Here is a 17958-nt window from a genome sequence, read left to right as displayed (position 1 = left end):
CCTAATTGAGTGGCACAAATGTATGCTGTAAAATAGGTTATTTACCTGGGATATAGTTTCCCAAGGGTATTATTTACCCAGGAACAAGCTGTATTTTATAGGAACAAATTAAAATGTACAGGCACCCTACAAACCCACTGACAAGCACCTGGCTATGAAGTGAGCTGCTCATCAATCAGCAGAGGAAGGCCCAGTTTCCAGAATCCCCAAACCAGAACCAAGTAACCTTGATGTACAGCCCTAAAAGTGAGCTGAAGTCTGTTAATTAGAAAGCCAGGCTCAGATTTACTAAGAGCTCAGGAAGGTGACAGCATATGATCCGTAAAGAGCATTTTTATAAGAGATAAGCCTATGCTGAGCCCTCAGTGAATAATATTCTTTGCTTACAACAGTGAAATTCAGTAGGAACATGAGAGAAGGATCACAAGAGATATTGCACACATTCAGGATGCCCTGATGGACTTGACAAGAAGTCCCTGGCTGAAATGGACCCTCACATGGAGATGAAGCTCAGTTTTGGCACCTGTCAGTACTTTTAGCCAAGCAACACATTTAATTCTTAGAACTGAGCAGCAATTACCTGCATTTTGACAGCAATGACCCCAGAAATAAGCTCCTTATCCAATTCCTTTAAGACTATCAGTTTCTTTAATGTCAAGCTGCACAACCTGGAAACAGGAAGAGAAGAGAAACAGTTACAATTATGCCAGAAAAAGGAAAAAGCTCTGAACAGCTTTTACACATAGCAGTATCCCAGCTGGAGAGAGAACAAGCTCCAGACTCAAGCCACATGCTGATAGAGACATAAAACCAGCAGAAATACACGAGGTGTCTGTCCCTGGCTTTTCAGACTGAATTTCTCCAACCTTTCACAAACACCAGGAGGTGGACAGGACAGGTCCTGTGTGAGCACATCTTGCAGCATGGACTTCCCCAACCACAGCCTGGGAACTCTTGCTCTGAGTCAGAGCAAAGGCTTCAGAGTCAGAGGAATAAAATTCCACTAATATAAAAGCACTGGGTCAGTCTAATTTTCAGCTCAGCCTACAAAGCTTTCCTAGATTGCTGGCTTTGTCAGTTTTAGACTCCTGACTCCCACCTCCTCCTGTCAACCCATGCATTCTTCCCCTGACCCCAAACAAAAGTGCTAGCAAGTGGCTCAAGCATCCCTAATGGGACATGAAAAAGAAAAAGAAGGAGAAGACTCAAGCTTGCTGTGTCCACACATCCACAAGTACATCACATCCTTTACCAACAATCTACACTGTTCTGGTTGAAACTGTTTGCACTTCTGCCTTCCAGCATTGGGATGGGGTCCAGTTTGGACCAGTGCAGCTGAGTTTAAGGCTGGGAGGGAAGAGGACCAGAGAACTGTCACTGTTGCCATTCCCCAGGAGTCCCTACTGGCTGGTGTGATCTGTGGCTGGAAACAGACTCAGGGAAAGATAAAACATGAAGCAAGGACAGCTCAGCTTGAGGAAAGCAGAGGCCAGAGGAAGCTGGCAGATGGGCTCTGGTGCTTAAACACCATCCCTCATGTTGGCCAGGAGCCAGCATGGGCATTTTTGGCCTCTGCCCTGGGATGTTTGGAAGCCTCAGCAGAGCTCCTTCACACAGGTAGAGGGTTAGATCAGGGTTGCTCCTGAAGGGGCCAACTCCAAGCAGGGAAGAGGAGCTGATGCTCTATTTTGGTGCTTGCTCTGGCAGCAGTACCACAAGTGTCTCTAATGCCTGCACTTGGACAGCAAGACTCATCACTGGTGCCAGGAACCTGGGAAGTCACCCCTGCAAGGATGACTTGCACCTCCACCACCACCATGGGAAGCTGGAACATCACTTTGCTGCAATGCTTGAAGGTAGAGGTGACCATTCTGGGTGCAAAACTGCAGGAGGGATGCAAATAAAGCCTCTGGAAGACACTGAAGCAGTGGTAGATATTGAAGCAAATGCTGCCTGCCACATCCAGAACCACCTGTGGCTCTGAGGCCAGAGACAGAGAACCATAGAATCTTAAAAGATTCTGGAAAAGACCTCCAAGATCATCAAGTCCAACCATCAACCCAACACCACTGTGCCTTCTAAACCATGTCCCAAAGAGCCACATTTTTTGAACACTTCCAGGGATGGTGACTTCCCAGAGAAGCCTATTCTAATGGCATCAGAGAAGGTTAGAGGTGTAGAGCCTCTGGCACCCAGTGGGCCAGCTCCAGGTATAAAATCAGCACCCAAGTATAGGCAGTAATGAACCAGCCTCAGCTCTCAGGGTCTTCACTCAAAACCTGCCCTTGCCAGCCCTGTCTCCACCCCAGCCCATGCTTTTTGCTCCCCCTGTTCATTTGCAAAGCACTGGCTCCTCCTCTCAGCCTCCAAAAAACCAAGAGAACCAAAAGCTCTCTCCTTTGGAGAGTTTTGCATCAGAAGGCAGCATGAAGAGAGATGCTACAGAAATTACAGGAAAGTGGAAAACTGGGTCTGGCTGGGCCCCCATTCCCCTGTGCCACATCACCAGCAGCTGTGTGCAGGGTCATCCTGACAAACCTAGGGATGCAGGAGGGTGCTGGGAGGCACTGGGTGCTGGAGAAGGGAGAAGAGAAGCAGCATCCCCCAGCCCAGAGCAGAGGCTGACAGCTTTCCTTCCACATGATGAACAAAACCAGCAGCACAGATGCACTCAGCCACAGCCAGAAGCAGCCCAGGCAGGGGCTGGGGGGGAAGGAGGCTGTGATGCAATTTGTTTTCTTTGTAATGCTGGAGACAATGGTGCTCAGCTTGCCAAAACCCACAGGACTTGGGCTGGTCAGGTGCTGAGAGCAGAGGTAGGACAACACACTGGCATTGTCTCAGCTGACAGGCAAGGAACAAAGGGCTTTTCTCTCTGGCCCCAGCTTGAGGATGAAAAAGGTATGGAAAGAAACAATGGTGTTCTCAGCATACACAGCAGAGCACAAGGAGGGCGTTCTGTTCTCCACCAGGCATTCCTTCAATTCATCATTTATGAGCTTTGATCAAGCCCTGTGGAACACTTGCTGCTCAGGAAAAAAAAAAAATTAAAAAAAAAAAAATTAAAAGCCTCCTTTACAGCTATTAGAAAAACAAAAGCAGTTAAGACATGGGATGAATCTGCTTTCTTTAATCCCCCATTGCTGGGCTGCTGGTACTAAAAGGCACTTCACACAAACAACAATGAAATGTTTCTATGTTGGAGGGGGGGGAAATAAAATCAGAGTTTAAACCTCAGCAAATCACTCTTACCCTCAACACCCTTATTGTTCTGGGTCTTTTAATTTTGCAGCTTACAAATCTGAAGCAACCTTCAGAATACATGGTACGAAGGGGGCCATATCTTACTCAAATAAATCATGAAAAGGAATATTCCATATGTCACTGCATCCAGAGCCAGCATGGTGCCCCTGCTGCCAGCACAAGAAAATCCCGAACTACTCCTATCCACAGGTATGGCAAGGATTTTTCTGCCATAATAAGCAGCACCTCCTTCCATACACTTATCTTTTGCCTATACTTTACCATACTTCTGCCAGGTCTCTGGAAGGGGATCTACCCTTGTAAAATATTCCTAACAACGAGACTTTATTTGGAAGTTGCATACAGACATATTTGATCTCTGTGAACACAGGGAAAATAACAGAGCACAGACACAGAAGGGGAACTGAGGAAGCCTCAAGACTGGGATTGAAGAGCTTGAAGTATTTTGAATGTTCTATAAAAAGCCTGGGACTGCAATACAGGAGGTGGAGGCAAATGCTTTCCCCCTGCACGTTTCTTTCAGCATTGCACAAAGGGAGTTAAGTGAGCAAAAGCACTAAGTGAAGTTCAATAAGGGCAACAGAAATCTGAGAGCCAAGATTTCTACCCCTTTTCTGAAGGTTCACAGGGGATGTGCCTGCTAGGAGCTGGCATCCCCTGTGCTCACACATGTTCCTGCCACATGTGGGAAGCACAAGGTACTTGCCTGACTCCTCTCTCAGGTTAACAAATCATCAGCCAGCTTAATGTATTCCAAAAGAAAGAAAACTCTCCATCTTTTTACATCACAACTGCAAGAATGCACTTTTCAAGAGGAAATCTGGACCTGACCCAATTGTTCTGACTCGCCCTGCTAATGCAGGTTGTAGTGAACAGCTTCATCTCAAGGTCTTTGCCCAGGGAGGCAGTTATCTGCAAAAAACATAACATTTTGGTAGCTGAGATCCAGCAAACATATCCAGAACAATGAAATAAAGTGTTCTATTCTTTACTCACTGGACGCTTTCCTTCTGCATCCTTCTGGACAGATAGATCAAGAAAATAAACCCCCTCCAAGAAAAAGCTGAATTAAATGTCTGTGTCTCCACAGGGAGCACAGTAATTGCACTGAGACCTTGCTCACACAGAGACAGTCAAACCAACAGGAAGGAAAAATTAAAAATTAAAGACTTGTATTTTAATTAAGGCCCACAGCAGTCAAGAATAACAGCTGCATCCACAGCTACAGGGGACTCGCCAAGTGCAGGAGGGGAGCTGGGGTAGGAAGGCTCTTGCTCACTACACAGATACCCTTTGTCCAGGTTAGAAGCTGTGAAGACATTGTTCCTAGTGAAAACATTCCGTGCCTGGGAGGTCTGTAAACCTCATGCAAGGAAGGAACTGGGCTCTTTTTGGTCAATGACTGCAAGAGAGGAACTGGGCTGGTTTTGGTCAACAACCGCAAGACAGGAATTGGGCTCTTTTTGGTCTATGACTGCAAGGGAGGAATTGGGCTCTTTTTGGTCACTGGACAGTTTCACCTCACCCAGGTTATTTCAGGACTGCAGGACAACAAGCAGCCTCCTAGCTCAATTCTTTCAACTTCAACAACTTGGAGTGTTTTGCTCTGAGCTGGCATTTTACACACTCAGTCCCAAAATAAATCTCAAGCCACTTGAAGTAGAAGTGGAGGGAGATACCCGCCTACACACACACTTGCCCGAGCAAACAGAGCCATTCTACACATACCTACAGGGCTGTCTGTACAGGAGAGGCTGGACTGAGGAGTCCTGCACAGCATTTTTCAAAGACAGCTGCTTAAGTAAGGTAGGAATCTGTGCAGCACACCAACAACCAACTGCGCAGTGGGTTTCTGACTCCCGCTTTGCACATGGCCAGGAAGAAAAGAACAAAACACAAATGGACTTGTTGCTGCCCTGCCCTGCTAAAGGCAAAGCTCTGCACTGGCCTAGGAGAATTAGCTCAGGGAGAGAGGAAGAGGAAAGAGCTTTCCTTCTAATGTCACTGAAGCATCAGAGCGGGGTCTCTGGGCAAGGGCAGCACTGGTGGAAGCTGCAGGAAGAGCGTTTCTTCACCTCCCAAAGTTTTAGATCATTCCAAGATCTAAAGGTTGGGCCCCTCAGTTTAGGAAGGAGATTGAGGTGCTGGAGCAGGTCCAAAGGAGGCAACTGGGCTGGGGAAGGGACTGGAGCACAGATCCTATGAGGAGAGGCTGAGGGAGCTGGGGGTGTTGAGGCTGGAGAAGAGGAGGCTCAGGGGAGACCTCATCACTCTCTCCAACTCCCTGAAAGGAGGTTGGAGCCAGGGGGGGGTTGGGCTCTTTTCCCAGGCAACTCTCAGCAAGACAAGAGGGCACAAGAGGTCTCAAGTTGTGCCAGGGGAGGGTTAGGTTGGACATTAGAAAGAATTTCTTTAGGGAGAGGGTGATCAGGCATTGGAATGGGCTGCCCAGGGAAGTGGTGGATTCTCCATCCCTGGAGATATTTCAAAAGAGCCTGGATGTGGCACTCAGTGCCATGGGCTGGGAACTGCAGTGGGAGTGGATCAAGGGTTGGACTTGATGATCTCTGAGGTCCCTTCCAACCCAGCCAATTCTATGATTCTATGATTCAAGGGAATCACCTCATATCTCAGTCCCATTCTCAGGTAAGCTCCAAGGAAAGTAGAAATTAAATGAGGAGACAGAGGTCAAGTACCCAAAGTTACTTGCAAAGAAACAAAACAGTTCTGTATCAATCTATGCTTCATTCTCCTTTATTCACCCTTACCACCAAGCTGAACTGCAACCTTCAGCCAACTCCTCTGGCTACAGATCCCTCCAAGTAACCTTTGAGAAGCCAGGAAACAATAGCAGAGAAAGTATTTTCATTGTTCTCGTTCTCAAGGATCTTGAAATCCTCTTCCCGGCACTAAGAGAATTAAGCTCTTAGATTCCTAGAGAATAAGATGTACAGAAATGCTGTAGCAAGCAGCTACCTTGTTGAGCCAGGTAAGAGGATGGCAGCTTATTTTACACAACAGGCTCTACCCAGGACCTCACAAGGACACATATGCTCACCCAGACACTGTCCTTTTATGGCTGAAAAACTATCCTACTCACTTCAAATATATTACAAATATTCTGTGTCATCTATAGAGGTGACACAAACACCTGATAGTTGAGGTATTTATTTAGTTGTGGCTAGAGTAACCAGAGGCACCACCACCATTCCCAAATGGAAACAGACCAGGCATATCCAGGTCAATCTGACCAAAGGCCAGTGGTGGCTGTGGGTCTAACAAGCTTGCAGGAGCTCAGAAAGCCTCACAACACTGAAATTCCAGTCTCCTATTTCATCACCCAACGAGAGCAATCAAAGCAGTACATGTTAGGGACATCACCTTTAGGGTGCAGGCTGGTCAAACCATTTCTGTAGCTTTATTATGGGTTGATTTTTCAGCAAGGCAGCAAAAAAAAAAGAAGGCACAACCCTCTAAGGCACAACCCTCTAGGTTCATGTGAGCCAGCCAAGGTGGAGGGCAGCTCACCACCATCCAGATCAGTTGAACAGTGTATCTACAAATGAGCAATGCCACAAACCAAAAGGACCATAAAAGCTAAAGGTTTCTTGATCTCTCCACAGCTTGCCACAAAGCATGCAGCAAGCAGCACATCCCTGCCTTCACTTGTGCCAGCATCCTCCTCCCAAACTCCCAGCACTGCAGCCAGTTGGGAGAACAAAGAGCACCCAAGCTTCCAGCACACACCAGAGGAAACCCTCCCAGCTAGCTCTGTTACAGTCCCTGAGACTAAAAGGTTAAAGATGAAGCCTCAAGGCACAAGTTTTCTCCAGCCTGTGCCTTGCCTGGATTACATCCCCTCTCCCCACCACACCCGGCACAGCATTCCCAAAGGCAGCAGCAGCATCATGCTGGGAGCTGCAACCTCTGGCAGCCTGCTTGTTCCTCCCTCCAGGGCAGTCTGATGGCAAATCCTCCTTCAGTACTGTGTGAAGAACTCTATTCTCCAACCAACCACTTCCCCAGCAGCTCCCTTGTCCCATCTCCAGCCTCGTGTGCCCTTGGCAGGGAGGATCCAGAGTCCTCCTTTCAGAGGGAAGTCCCGCACAGGCATGGTTTAGTGGTTAGGATTTTCTTTTTGATAGGAGGAAGCAGATGTGGCCCATCTTGCACTAGACTAATTTCAAACCTCTAGGTGCTGTTCTGCCTTTTGTTCTGGCTGCTGAACAGCCAAGAGCAGGAGCTTGCTGCCCCACCACCCAGTGCTGTGCCCTCTGCACCCTCCTGTCAGCCACATGGTGCCCCAGGGAGACACCTGGGGCATATACACTCCCTAAGGAAAATCACTAAATTCAGGATCCAGCCTGAAACATCCTGATCCATCACTTTATCTGCACACCAGCCATGAAAGGCCCCACCAAGAGGAAAAAAAAAAAAAATGCCAACATGAGCCTCATGTTCAGCCCCATGTTACAAGAGCCTGGAGCAAAGAGCTCGGTTCTGCTTGGGTTACCTGTCACTGTGATCTCTTCATCCTAAGAAATCAGGACTAGGAAGCCTCCAGCCAAGAAAGCAGGCAAGGAAAACCAGATGGCTTCTCGGTGTCCCCAAGTCAGAGCTTGCTCTTGAGGAATGAACAATTTGCCATCGCTCTGTCTTATTTCTCTCCACTTCAAATAGCTTTTAGGACACCTCCTGATGAGCTGACCAGCCTGTCACTCCAGAGACCAAACTGGCTCACACTACGGCTTGCATCAAATTACTTCTCACTCAACCATCCCCAAATGCTTCCCAGTTCATGAGAAAGTCACACACGTGGCCCTCCCAGTCAAAGCCAAGATCCTGATGTCATGTAATTCTTGAGACTCAGTGCTTCTCTGAAAAGCAACCACCTTATTCCACTCTGAATAAACAGAGTGGAAATAAACTTCTGAATAAACTTCTGAAAACTGTTATGGTTTTTAAAAAGGAGTTTTGGGGGTGAGCTTTTCTGTTTGTTTTTTAATACCTGCTTCTCCCTTGCTGATCAATCTGTCATTCTGTAACCTTGCTTCAAACCAGTTCCACTCAGTGCCAGGGTGAACAGGGTGAACTCATTTATGAAATTTGCAATATGACCCAAAAAAACCAAGATGGGAGAACCACAGAGGTGGGATTTAGAGCCCCAGTGGCTGTTTGCTTTTTCCCTGAGAACTCACAATGTCCTGCAAGGGTAAAAGCAGAGCAGCCAGCAGCCAGTGAACATCATTTGTGAACTTTGATGGTCTGGTCAGTACAGCAATCAAAAATGCAAAGCATCTTGCTGGCAGGCTGGCTTTCAGAGTAAAACCCATCACAGATCCCATTGCAGCATGGCTGTCAAAGCCTCCCTCCCGTTCTGGCTTCCTTCCAGATGGGAATATAAAGCCAACCATCCCAATAGCTCCCAGATCCAGTGGTCTATGCTGTTCCTTTGCTTGCCTCATGCTTAACACTGACTCCCTCCTCTCCTGACTCCAGGGATGATCAGGGTAGTAAGTAAAAAAAACTTAAGAATTCATCATTAAAGTCAGAAACATCATTTTTTTGCATGATTCTCACCATGCTTTAGTGGCCTAAATACAGCACTCACAGCCTCAACTACTGTGGAGGAGCCACAAAGTTGCTTGACCAAAAAATTGGTTGCAATTCCAATGTATTCAACATCAGGTCAGAAGGGAGGTTACAACCAGCAGCTCCACAAAGAACAGTTTCTGCAGCTGTACCAACCACCCTGCACAGCACCCAGAGCACTGGGTGCCAGCACCCATCTGCTCTGAGCCCCCAGCACTGGCTCCTTGGGCACAGGAGCTTCAAAGAGACAACTGCAAAGCTGACAACCAATTTATTGGCCACAGTTCAAAGGAGGTTTCCAAATGAAACACATTAAAATTATTATAAAAGCAAAGTTCCCCTTCCCCAAAAGCACTTTTTTAGATCTGAATGGTGCCCGTTTTTACAAGGCAACAATGCACAGCTGACAAAGCAGCTTCTATAAGTGCTAAATATAATTCACAAAGAATTCCAGATCCTCCCACTAAAGCTGGGGAACTCTATTCACCATTAAACACATTTGGTTAGCATCCCTCAAAACTGGAGCAAAACATGGAGGGGAAAGCAGCTGATATATGTACAATCCCTTTCAGATTTGCCCCCCAAAAAGGAAGGGACAAACTGAGAGGAGTTTTGCAGCACGAACCAAGGCCAAAAAATGTATGAAAATGCAAAATAGTTCAGCAGTCCCTGCAAGAAAAGAAATGCCTCTTGATACCTTTGGTTGAAGCTGCACTGTGTTCCAGCACCTATCCCTTGCATTTTTTCCATCAAATATTCTGCAGCATCTGCTCATTTGCACACTGCCTGCTGGAAAGCTCAGGAGAGCACAGATCAGCTGAAAGGGAAATCATGAAAGAGGAGGAATAAAGGATTTGGCAATATTTTCAAAGCCAAACAGCCATATTACCTGGATTGATGGAAGAATGAGACAGCTGAAGTGAAACAGAACTTCAGCAGTAACCAGAAGTGATATTTTAACTTCCAAGCCCAGCAAAATTGGACTCTGAAGAGGCTTACAGAGCCCACAGCTCTCCAACAAAAGCCTTGAAAACCACAGAACCCACCAAAAGAGCACTGATTAACATTAAATGAGATCTCTTGTAGTCTTAAAGCTGACCCAGGGAGTTACTTTACAGCGCAACAGCAGCAGATTATTTGGCACTGACAAAAACTGCAACAAACATCTCCCCTACCCCAGTTGTGAGGAGATCCCTGGATGGGAAGGAACCCACATCACCTCTCCTCCCATCCTGAGGGATGACCAGGAGGAGATGCATTTCCAGGCCTTGAAATGGGGTTGCAAATAAGCTCAGGTTTTCAGAGCACTTCTGAGCCCCTCTCAATAAGAGCAGCTTCCTTTAGGGAAACTCCCAGGCTCCAGGTGATCTCAAAATGTCTCTCAACAGCACTTTAAAAATGTCTTTACTCCCCTGCAATCTTTCTCTTCACATCTAAATATACCCTGTATGCTCTACTTAGAAGAGCTGCTACTGAAAAAGAAGGCATTAGTTTAGAAATAGCTCAGCACAACATTTCCTAATTGTTTTCTTCTCTGTAAAAGCCCCTCGTGACTGAGATTTCACAGCATTTCACATAGAGAATGGAAAAAACCTGGTAAGTCAGACTTTGCTCACCCTCTTTTCTGAATGCTTGTATCACCCTTAAGATTATCAGGGAAAAAAAGGAGACACATTTTTACTAAGGGAATGCAGAAGAATCACCAGTGCCAAATGCTTGCAGTGGCAGGAGATTTGCTCCAGAGAAACAACTGCATTTGCTTAATATTCTAAACCTCAGCTGCAGCTTGGAAGTTGAGCTGCCAAGCAGAGATTCACTATTATTTAGATATTACATTTCCTCAGCATCATTGCTGGTGGTGTTTCATTCCTGAAAGCAATAAAGCAGCAGCAAAGCAAACCAAATGGCTGAACCTGTTGGATTAATTTGTCAAGAGAATCTACTAAAAAATAAGAGTGACTTGTGTAAAAAAACCAGGGAGCTATGATAGACACAAGCTCTGAGATGCAGATCTTCACTGCTCAGAACTTGTTCCAGACCCCCATTAGATTTTTAATGCTGAATAGCACCAATAAAAGTGATTTATAATCATCAGAAACCATTCAGCCCCCATAACCTTTCATCAGGATTGTGAGTTCCCACTGAACCCACATTTAACAAGATAAAACTGTAGATGCTCTACAGAAGAAGCAGAGAGAGGTATATGAGGCATGAAGAAGCAGAAGGTGGAGATGAGGGAGCTCTCCCTCCCTCAGCAGGATCTTAAGGTTCAGTGTTGGGAGGGATTCCAAAGGAGCATTCAGACAGAATTACTGTATTTCTGAACAGGACCACACCATGAGACCACTCCTGGAGACCAAACTCTACAGCTAGACCAGGCTCAGCTCCCTGAAAACCTTCTCTTCATACATTTGCCTGATGCAACCAGCTAACACCAATATGACAGTGATGCTAAGAGCAAGGAATAGGTACCAGCAGCATCTTGTGGTCAGTCCTTCTCTTTATGGATGAGGCAAGCACTGAGTGGTCCAGGCCTTCTCAGAGAGGGATAAAAATCAAAGTCAAGTGTTTTCAACAAGATCCTCTTTGTTCACTTGGCTACTGGAACTGCAAACCTGTTCAGAAAGATGCCTCAGCAGTGAAGTATCATTTAAAAATTCATTTGCAGCAGTGCATATTTCATTTCAGTCACACAACTGGGAATTATACCTCACCATGTCCTTGTAGAAAAGAGGTGGGCTGTCAGGGGGATAGGAAGGCAGAGAGGAAAGAAAGGAATTTCTGCCAAACAAAAGAGTTCCAAGAAACTTATTCCCAGCCCACTCAACATTTTTGATTGTATACAGACATACCAGAATCCCAACAAGGCACATTTTTCCCAGCTAAAATATGAACCATCAGCAAATCTGACCACCACCAGAGAGAACTGCAGCAACCTAATGGGAGCAAACAAAAACAGAGTGAAATCATTTTGTGGTGGTCCTAAACCAAGAGCTAACTCTGAGCAGAGCTCAGCATGGGGGTAGCTGAGCACCTCACACCAGCACATCTCCAGTACCCAGCATTTGGCATACTGGTAGCCAAAGCTAAGCAGGATTCCCATTCAGTTGCTTGCTTTTCTACCAGGAAAACTTACACAGCACTGAAAAGTACACAAGAAAGAAAGCACTTTTTCCTCCCCACCTCTCTCAAAACCCTGTGAAGAATTGTATGACTTTACCCATCCTCACCAGACACTTTTACAGTGTGCACTGACTCCAGAGAAGCCAAGCATTAAGCCCTGCTTTCACAGCTCCAAATAGTGCCCCTGGCAATGCTGCAAAAAGCCAGGGCAGAAGGAAATACCACAAGAACACAGGAGAATGTTGGGCTAAACCCACTCAAAACTCAGCTCTGGAACTTGAGTACCTGGCTGCCACAAGTTTGGTTTTTTTTTTATCCATCCTGTTGAATGCTGTACACAGGGAGAATCACCAGGAATTGGGCTCCTCAGATGTGCAGGGATGCAGAACTGCACAGCAAACCCAAGCATTCAAACCCAGAGAAGGAAGATGCCTCTTCAAAACACAGCAGCATCTTCAGCATCATGAAGAGCTGAGCACTTGGCACTCAACACATGCATGGCAAGGGACCAGCACCACAACACTGGCCTTGAACACAGGTGCAGCAGGAACATAAACAGAGCTTCCCAGAACTGTCTGGAAATTTAGGTTATGATCCTGGAACAAGGAAACAATTGAATGAACAGAAAAAGTTTATTATTTTTTTTTTCAGGGACAGCCAGCAGGACCTCCCATTTACACATCAGAAAAAGAGAAGCATGCTGACTGAAGGTTGAACTGAGAAAATCCACCTCTGGGATCTCTTCTGGAAAAAGCTTTGTATGTTTGCTTGAACTAAGCACTGGTCAGGCTTCTGATCCTCAAGCACATCCATGTGGGCCAAGGTTTTGTCTCAGTGAGCAGCTTTACACCTGAGCTGCTGAATACTACGTGTGGAGAGAAAAAAAAACCTCAGATCTGCTTTAGTATCTGCCAGCAAGCTGTCTCAGAACCTCATTTTGACTGAGCATGAGCAGGCAAAGCTTATCCAAGCACCTGGAAACACTCAAAGTCTACCTGCAAAGCAAGGACAAAGACTACATTAGGGTCTTCAACTCTATTAAGCAAAATAAAGCAGAATCCTGGCAGAAAGAAAACAGAGAAATGAAAGCGAAATGGGAGCACCTTCAGTTCTGGCACATGCTCAGGTTCAGCATGGAGAAGAAGCAGAAGAACAAGAAAAAAAAAAAGGGGGGGAGTTCAGCCCCTAGCAAGCCACTTGCAACATGAAATATATATGATCCAGTTCTTGCAGTTCTCAGCTTTCCTTGCAAATCCTTCATTTTAAGGCAGTGGGTGCAACTTGATCAGGAGAGCAGCATATCAGCTTTCGACCACTGAGAAAGCATCCAGGTAGATTTTCCTGGAAGGGGACATTTTTTCAACGATCCTTTGGACATGGAAAACCACTGGTTTGAGAGGAAGAGGCCCCAGAGGAAATGCTGCTGCCTCCAAGAAACTCAAGAGCAGCCCCTGCAAACTGCTGTAAATCAGCAGATGGATGGAAGGGTCAAAAGGGCCATGGGAGGAGAGCAGGATTAGAAGTACAAGAGATTTATGATAAGTGATGCTCTAACAATAGCTTTCTTTTAAGAAGGAAGCTCTTCCTGCTGTAGTTAATCTATTTAGTCTGAATATAAATGTATATGCTGGGGAAGGAATGGCCAACTAACACCAACCCCTTTAAAGCCCTGCAATACCTACTCAGTAACATGGACCTTGTCAGAGGGGGAATGGTCACTCCCAAGGAGCTGCTCCCACCTTTACACGGGCTAGAAGATTACCTGGGGAGGTCTTTTCCAGACAGATTTTCACTTTTCCTTTCTCCCCACCCCAAGAGGTCACGCAGATGAAAACACCAATTTAATGCCAGATGGGTAACAAGTTAAGCCATTTGAATCTTCATTTATAATTACCTTTTCTTGTAAAAAAATTTAAAAAAGGAAATGCTGACAGTAGAAAAAATAATGGAAATGCTTACAGTCACTCCCTGGCTTGTTTGTACATAAACATAAAAATGTACATGTCTAGACTGTTAATGTTTTAAAGAAAAACCCTCATGGTTTTGACCAACTCCTCCATTACCACGTGTCATATTTATAAAAAAAAAACCCCCACACATAAACAAATCTAATTTTGAAGCTATGGCAGGAGGCTGCAGCCCATCTCCTCCCCAGAAACCTGAAAGAATACTCATCCAATGTCCTTGTCAATTCACAGCAGTTGATTTTCTGCAGAACTCGAGGTCATTTAATTTACTTTTAATGAGCCCCAACACATCAGCAAAGAAAACAGCAATGAAGTGTTCAAGCTCATCCTGCTATTGAAGCAGAGCAATGTGGCAATGGAGAGTTTCAGCACCAAACCACGGGGCAGAACTTCTCCAGGTCACTTCCCTAAAATCTAGAGTGAAACTTCATGTTCACAGGTAAGAGCAGCACTGAAAAACTGGTAGAGATGCAGCTCTGCAAGTCACACTCTTACTATAAAGTCATTAGCAATCAAAGATCCTGGGCATGGGCACCAAGTTCTGAATAGAGCAAACATCAGAAACCAGGAACATGTGTTGGAATTTGCATAAGAATCTGTGTGAAAGATTGAGTTGCATCCCCAGCAATCTCCACTAGCTTTGAATATGCTGCCCATTATTCAAGTGAGAAAGTGCCTGTCTGAAAAACCTCCTTGCAAAGCTCCCAAAAATCATCTTCCCTCCAGAGACCCCCACCTGGAAAGGCACCTCCATCCCAACCAGGACATGGGTACTGGAACTGCTCTGCTGAGACTGGTGATGTCCCTGTGCTCAGCCCTGGGGAGGCCACACCTCGAGTCCTGTGTCCAGTTCTGGGCCCCTCAGCTCAGGAAGGAGATTGAGGTGCTGGAGCAGGTCCAAAGGAGGCAACTGGGCTGGGGAAGGGACTGGAGCACAGATCCTATGAGGAGAGGCTGAGGGAGCTGGGGGTGTTCAGGCTGGAGAAGAGGAGGCTCAGGGGAGACCTCATCACTCTCTCCAACTCCCTGAAAGGAGGTTGGAGCCAGGGGGGGGTTGGGCTCTTTTCCCAGGCAACTCTCAGCAAGACAAGAGGGCACAAGAGGTCTCAAGTTGTGCCAGGGGAGGGTTAGGTTGGACATTAGAAAGAATTTCTTTAGGGAGAGGGTGATCAGGCATTGGAATGGGCTGCCCAGGGAAGGGGTGGATTCTCCATCCCTGGAGATATTTAAAAAGAGACTGGATGTGGCACTCAGTGCCATGGGCTGGGAACTGCAGTGGGAGTGGATCAAGGGTTGGACTTGATGAGCTCTGAGGTCCCTTCCAACCCAGCCCATTCTATGATTCTATGTCCCTGTCCCCATTGCAAAGCACTGAGGTGACATGGTTGAAGCAGCAGTGAAATCAGGACACATGTGAAATAAAGAGCCTGCACACACGCCTGTAAGCTGGCAAGTCTGGGGGATTGTCCTGAGGCGAGATCCCTGTTTAGACACCCATTTTCAGAACAGCCCCTCCAGAGGCAGTCAAATCTGGCACAGCCTCCAGCTCCACTCTGCTTTCCCTGAAGAAACCCAAGACTGAGTGACCTCAAACGATCCTGCTATATTTGTAAAATTGTATGTGAGAAGATGCCCTCCAAGAGCCCCATGACTTTCATGGGCTTGTGAAAAGGCAGAGCACCTCTTTTAAAGCTTCCAGCCTGAACAGAGTCACACTGACAGACACTTCCTTACAACACATCAGGATCAGCCTCTCCAGTGTGGAACGCAGGGATGCTCTTTTTAAAAGAAAGACATAAATTCACAGTTCCAGAGCCAAATGCACCCAAAGAGAAGCTCTGCATCCAGCAGGCCCATCAGAATCTCACAAGATCGATACTTCAAGCCAGACTCTCATTTTTATAATTTCAGGGTACATTGCAATAGTGAACAGAAAACTGCAGTAGAAAACAAGCTGTGCTCCTCTGCAGCTGCAGGACAGATAGAAAACTTGGTGGTGCTGTTGGAAATTATTGTGTGCTGTATGGAAAGGAAGGTTAGCTGGGAATGGCCTCAGTTATCCTATCTGTAACTCTGCAATAAATTAATAGGAGACCACAGTGCTGTGAGAAAGGGCAGCACTGCCCACCTCCCTGGGTGTTCCTACTTCTGATCTAAGCCACCTGCTATGATTTTTTTGTTGTTGTAGTTTTTGTTTTTCCTGCCTCAAGATGAAGCAGGTGGGCTGCACACTTCCAGTTGTTTCCCACTCCAGAAGCCTCTGCAGGTTCCTCTGAGAGGGCACCCTGGTAAGCAGCTGCAGAAATGGATCTGAAGGGGACTGAAAAAAAATCCTCCAAGAGCTGTTCCGTGCCAAATCACTGCCAAGCTCCAACCTCTCCACTTTTCTGAGTGTGCTCTGAAGGCAGGGTAACCAGCAGCTCCATGAATGCTGTGTCCCATCCATCACAGCTGTTCCCACAGCAGCTGCTGCATCCTCCCGCAGGGCAGAAGCCCAGCTGGCCACAGGACCATCCCACCAGCTTGCCACAGCAGCACAGGGGAGGGCAGAGAATTCCATGCTGGGGATCCCCACATCAGGGATCACTCACACAGGGTGCTGCAGATGTGATGCTCGTGGACCTTTCACTATTTCTCAGAAGCTGGGGTGTATCTGCACGAACCATGTTCCCCAGGCAGAGTTGTTCTCCCAGCAGAAAGGGGATCCAGACTTAAACAGACTATATATAGATAAGGCTTCCTAAGAATCTCCTGATGGGGTTATTCTTTGCTCTGTATCTACATCTGACCTTGTGCCTGTTGGGAAACACATAGCAGACAAGATATCTGCAAACTGCTCCCCATTTTGGCCAGCAATCCCAAACCCTTCAAACATGGGCCAGAATCACATCACGAGCTCCATGGGTTTTCCCAAGTCTCCATCTGCAGCCCTCCATATGTTGCCCTGCAGAGCTTAAGATCCCTTTAGAAATGTCTTGCCAGCACATGGCATTTATTTTCCAGATGCAAGAACCACCTCCAAGCCCTCACATGATACTGGCTTATATATATTTTTTTTTCTTCATTATTCATTTTTGAAGAAGCCTAACAGAGCAAAGGGATCCAATGGAAGGAGATGGTGTCTTTGGAAGATTTTCAAACAGCTGAACAGTGAAAACATATTTCACTTTCAAAACTGTACTTCTCAACAGCCCCAGAAACACACAGGTAAAAAAAAACCAAACAAACAAACAAACAAAAAACAAAACAACAAACCCACCACCAGATGTGTTACTTTTTTTTCTTTTTGGAACAAAAGAAACCATTTCCCCAAGGCCCAAAAGGACCTGCAAGCTGTCAAGTTTTGGTTAAATACCAGTCTTCACTAATACTTTTTTTATATTTTTACACTTTTACTTATACTTCTTAAATACTAATCTTCCCCACTGCCTTCCTCCTACCTCTTACCAAGCACCTGACTGCCCAACAAGGTGAATGAGGAGGAGAGGGGATTTGGTTTGTCTTTAAACCAAACTGGAGTTTGGGAATGAGGTTCCACACATTCTAAAGCACAGGAAAAAGTGGCTTAAATACCATTTCCCAGTGACAACAAAGCAATCACATATTTTTCACTTTATATATATAGTTCACTTGAATACAGATCAGATGAGCTGCTGTAGGGAACAGGGAATTGATCATCTCCTGGTGTCCTGATGCTGTTCCCAGCCCAAAAGGGACACACCATCCCTGGGGGGATTGGCTACCACATTCAAACAGCTGTGAGAAAGTTACCCCAGCACAAAAGCCATGGATGAGGAAGACACTGCACACAACATCAAAGTTGATATTTTATTCTAATAAGCCTGCTTATGGAAGAACAAACACTATTTTCTTGACAACTCTCCTGAAAGAAGATCTGAGCAGTCACACAGATTTCCAGCTCTCTTGAAATATCAGCAAAACACCCTTCAGTGCAAAAACTGCCAAAAAAAAGCCATTCTGCAAGTCAGGCAAAGCACAGAGCCTCCAGGAG

The 17958-nt window shown here is 46.1% G+C and overlaps 1 protein-coding gene across 9 annotated transcripts in view; it reads right to left on the bottom strand.

The window, feature by feature from the left end:
- The window catches only part of PACS2 (phosphofurin acidic cluster sorting protein 2), a 70213-nt gene that overhangs the window by 44953 nt on the left and 7302 nt on the right, over positions 1-17958 (bottom strand). For 7 of the 9 annotated variants that reach the window (XM_071751244.1, XM_071751245.1, XM_071751246.1 and 4 more), the window contains one exon: positions 581-668. The exons of the other annotated variants lie outside the window; for them this stretch is intronic. In XM_071751244.1, coding sequence (XP_071607345.1) covers positions 581-668 — 88 coding nt within the window. The remainder of the gene's footprint in view (positions 1-580; positions 669-17958) is intronic. 9 annotated transcript variants of the gene reach the window in all.

This window comes from Heliangelus exortis, chromosome 8 (genome assembly GCF_036169615.1).
Source record: "Heliangelus exortis chromosome 8, bHelExo1.hap1, whole genome shotgun sequence".
Classification (NCBI taxonomy): domain Eukaryota; kingdom Metazoa; phylum Chordata; class Aves; order Apodiformes; family Trochilidae; genus Heliangelus; species Heliangelus exortis.
This window is presented reverse-complemented; position numbering and strand designations above follow the sequence as displayed.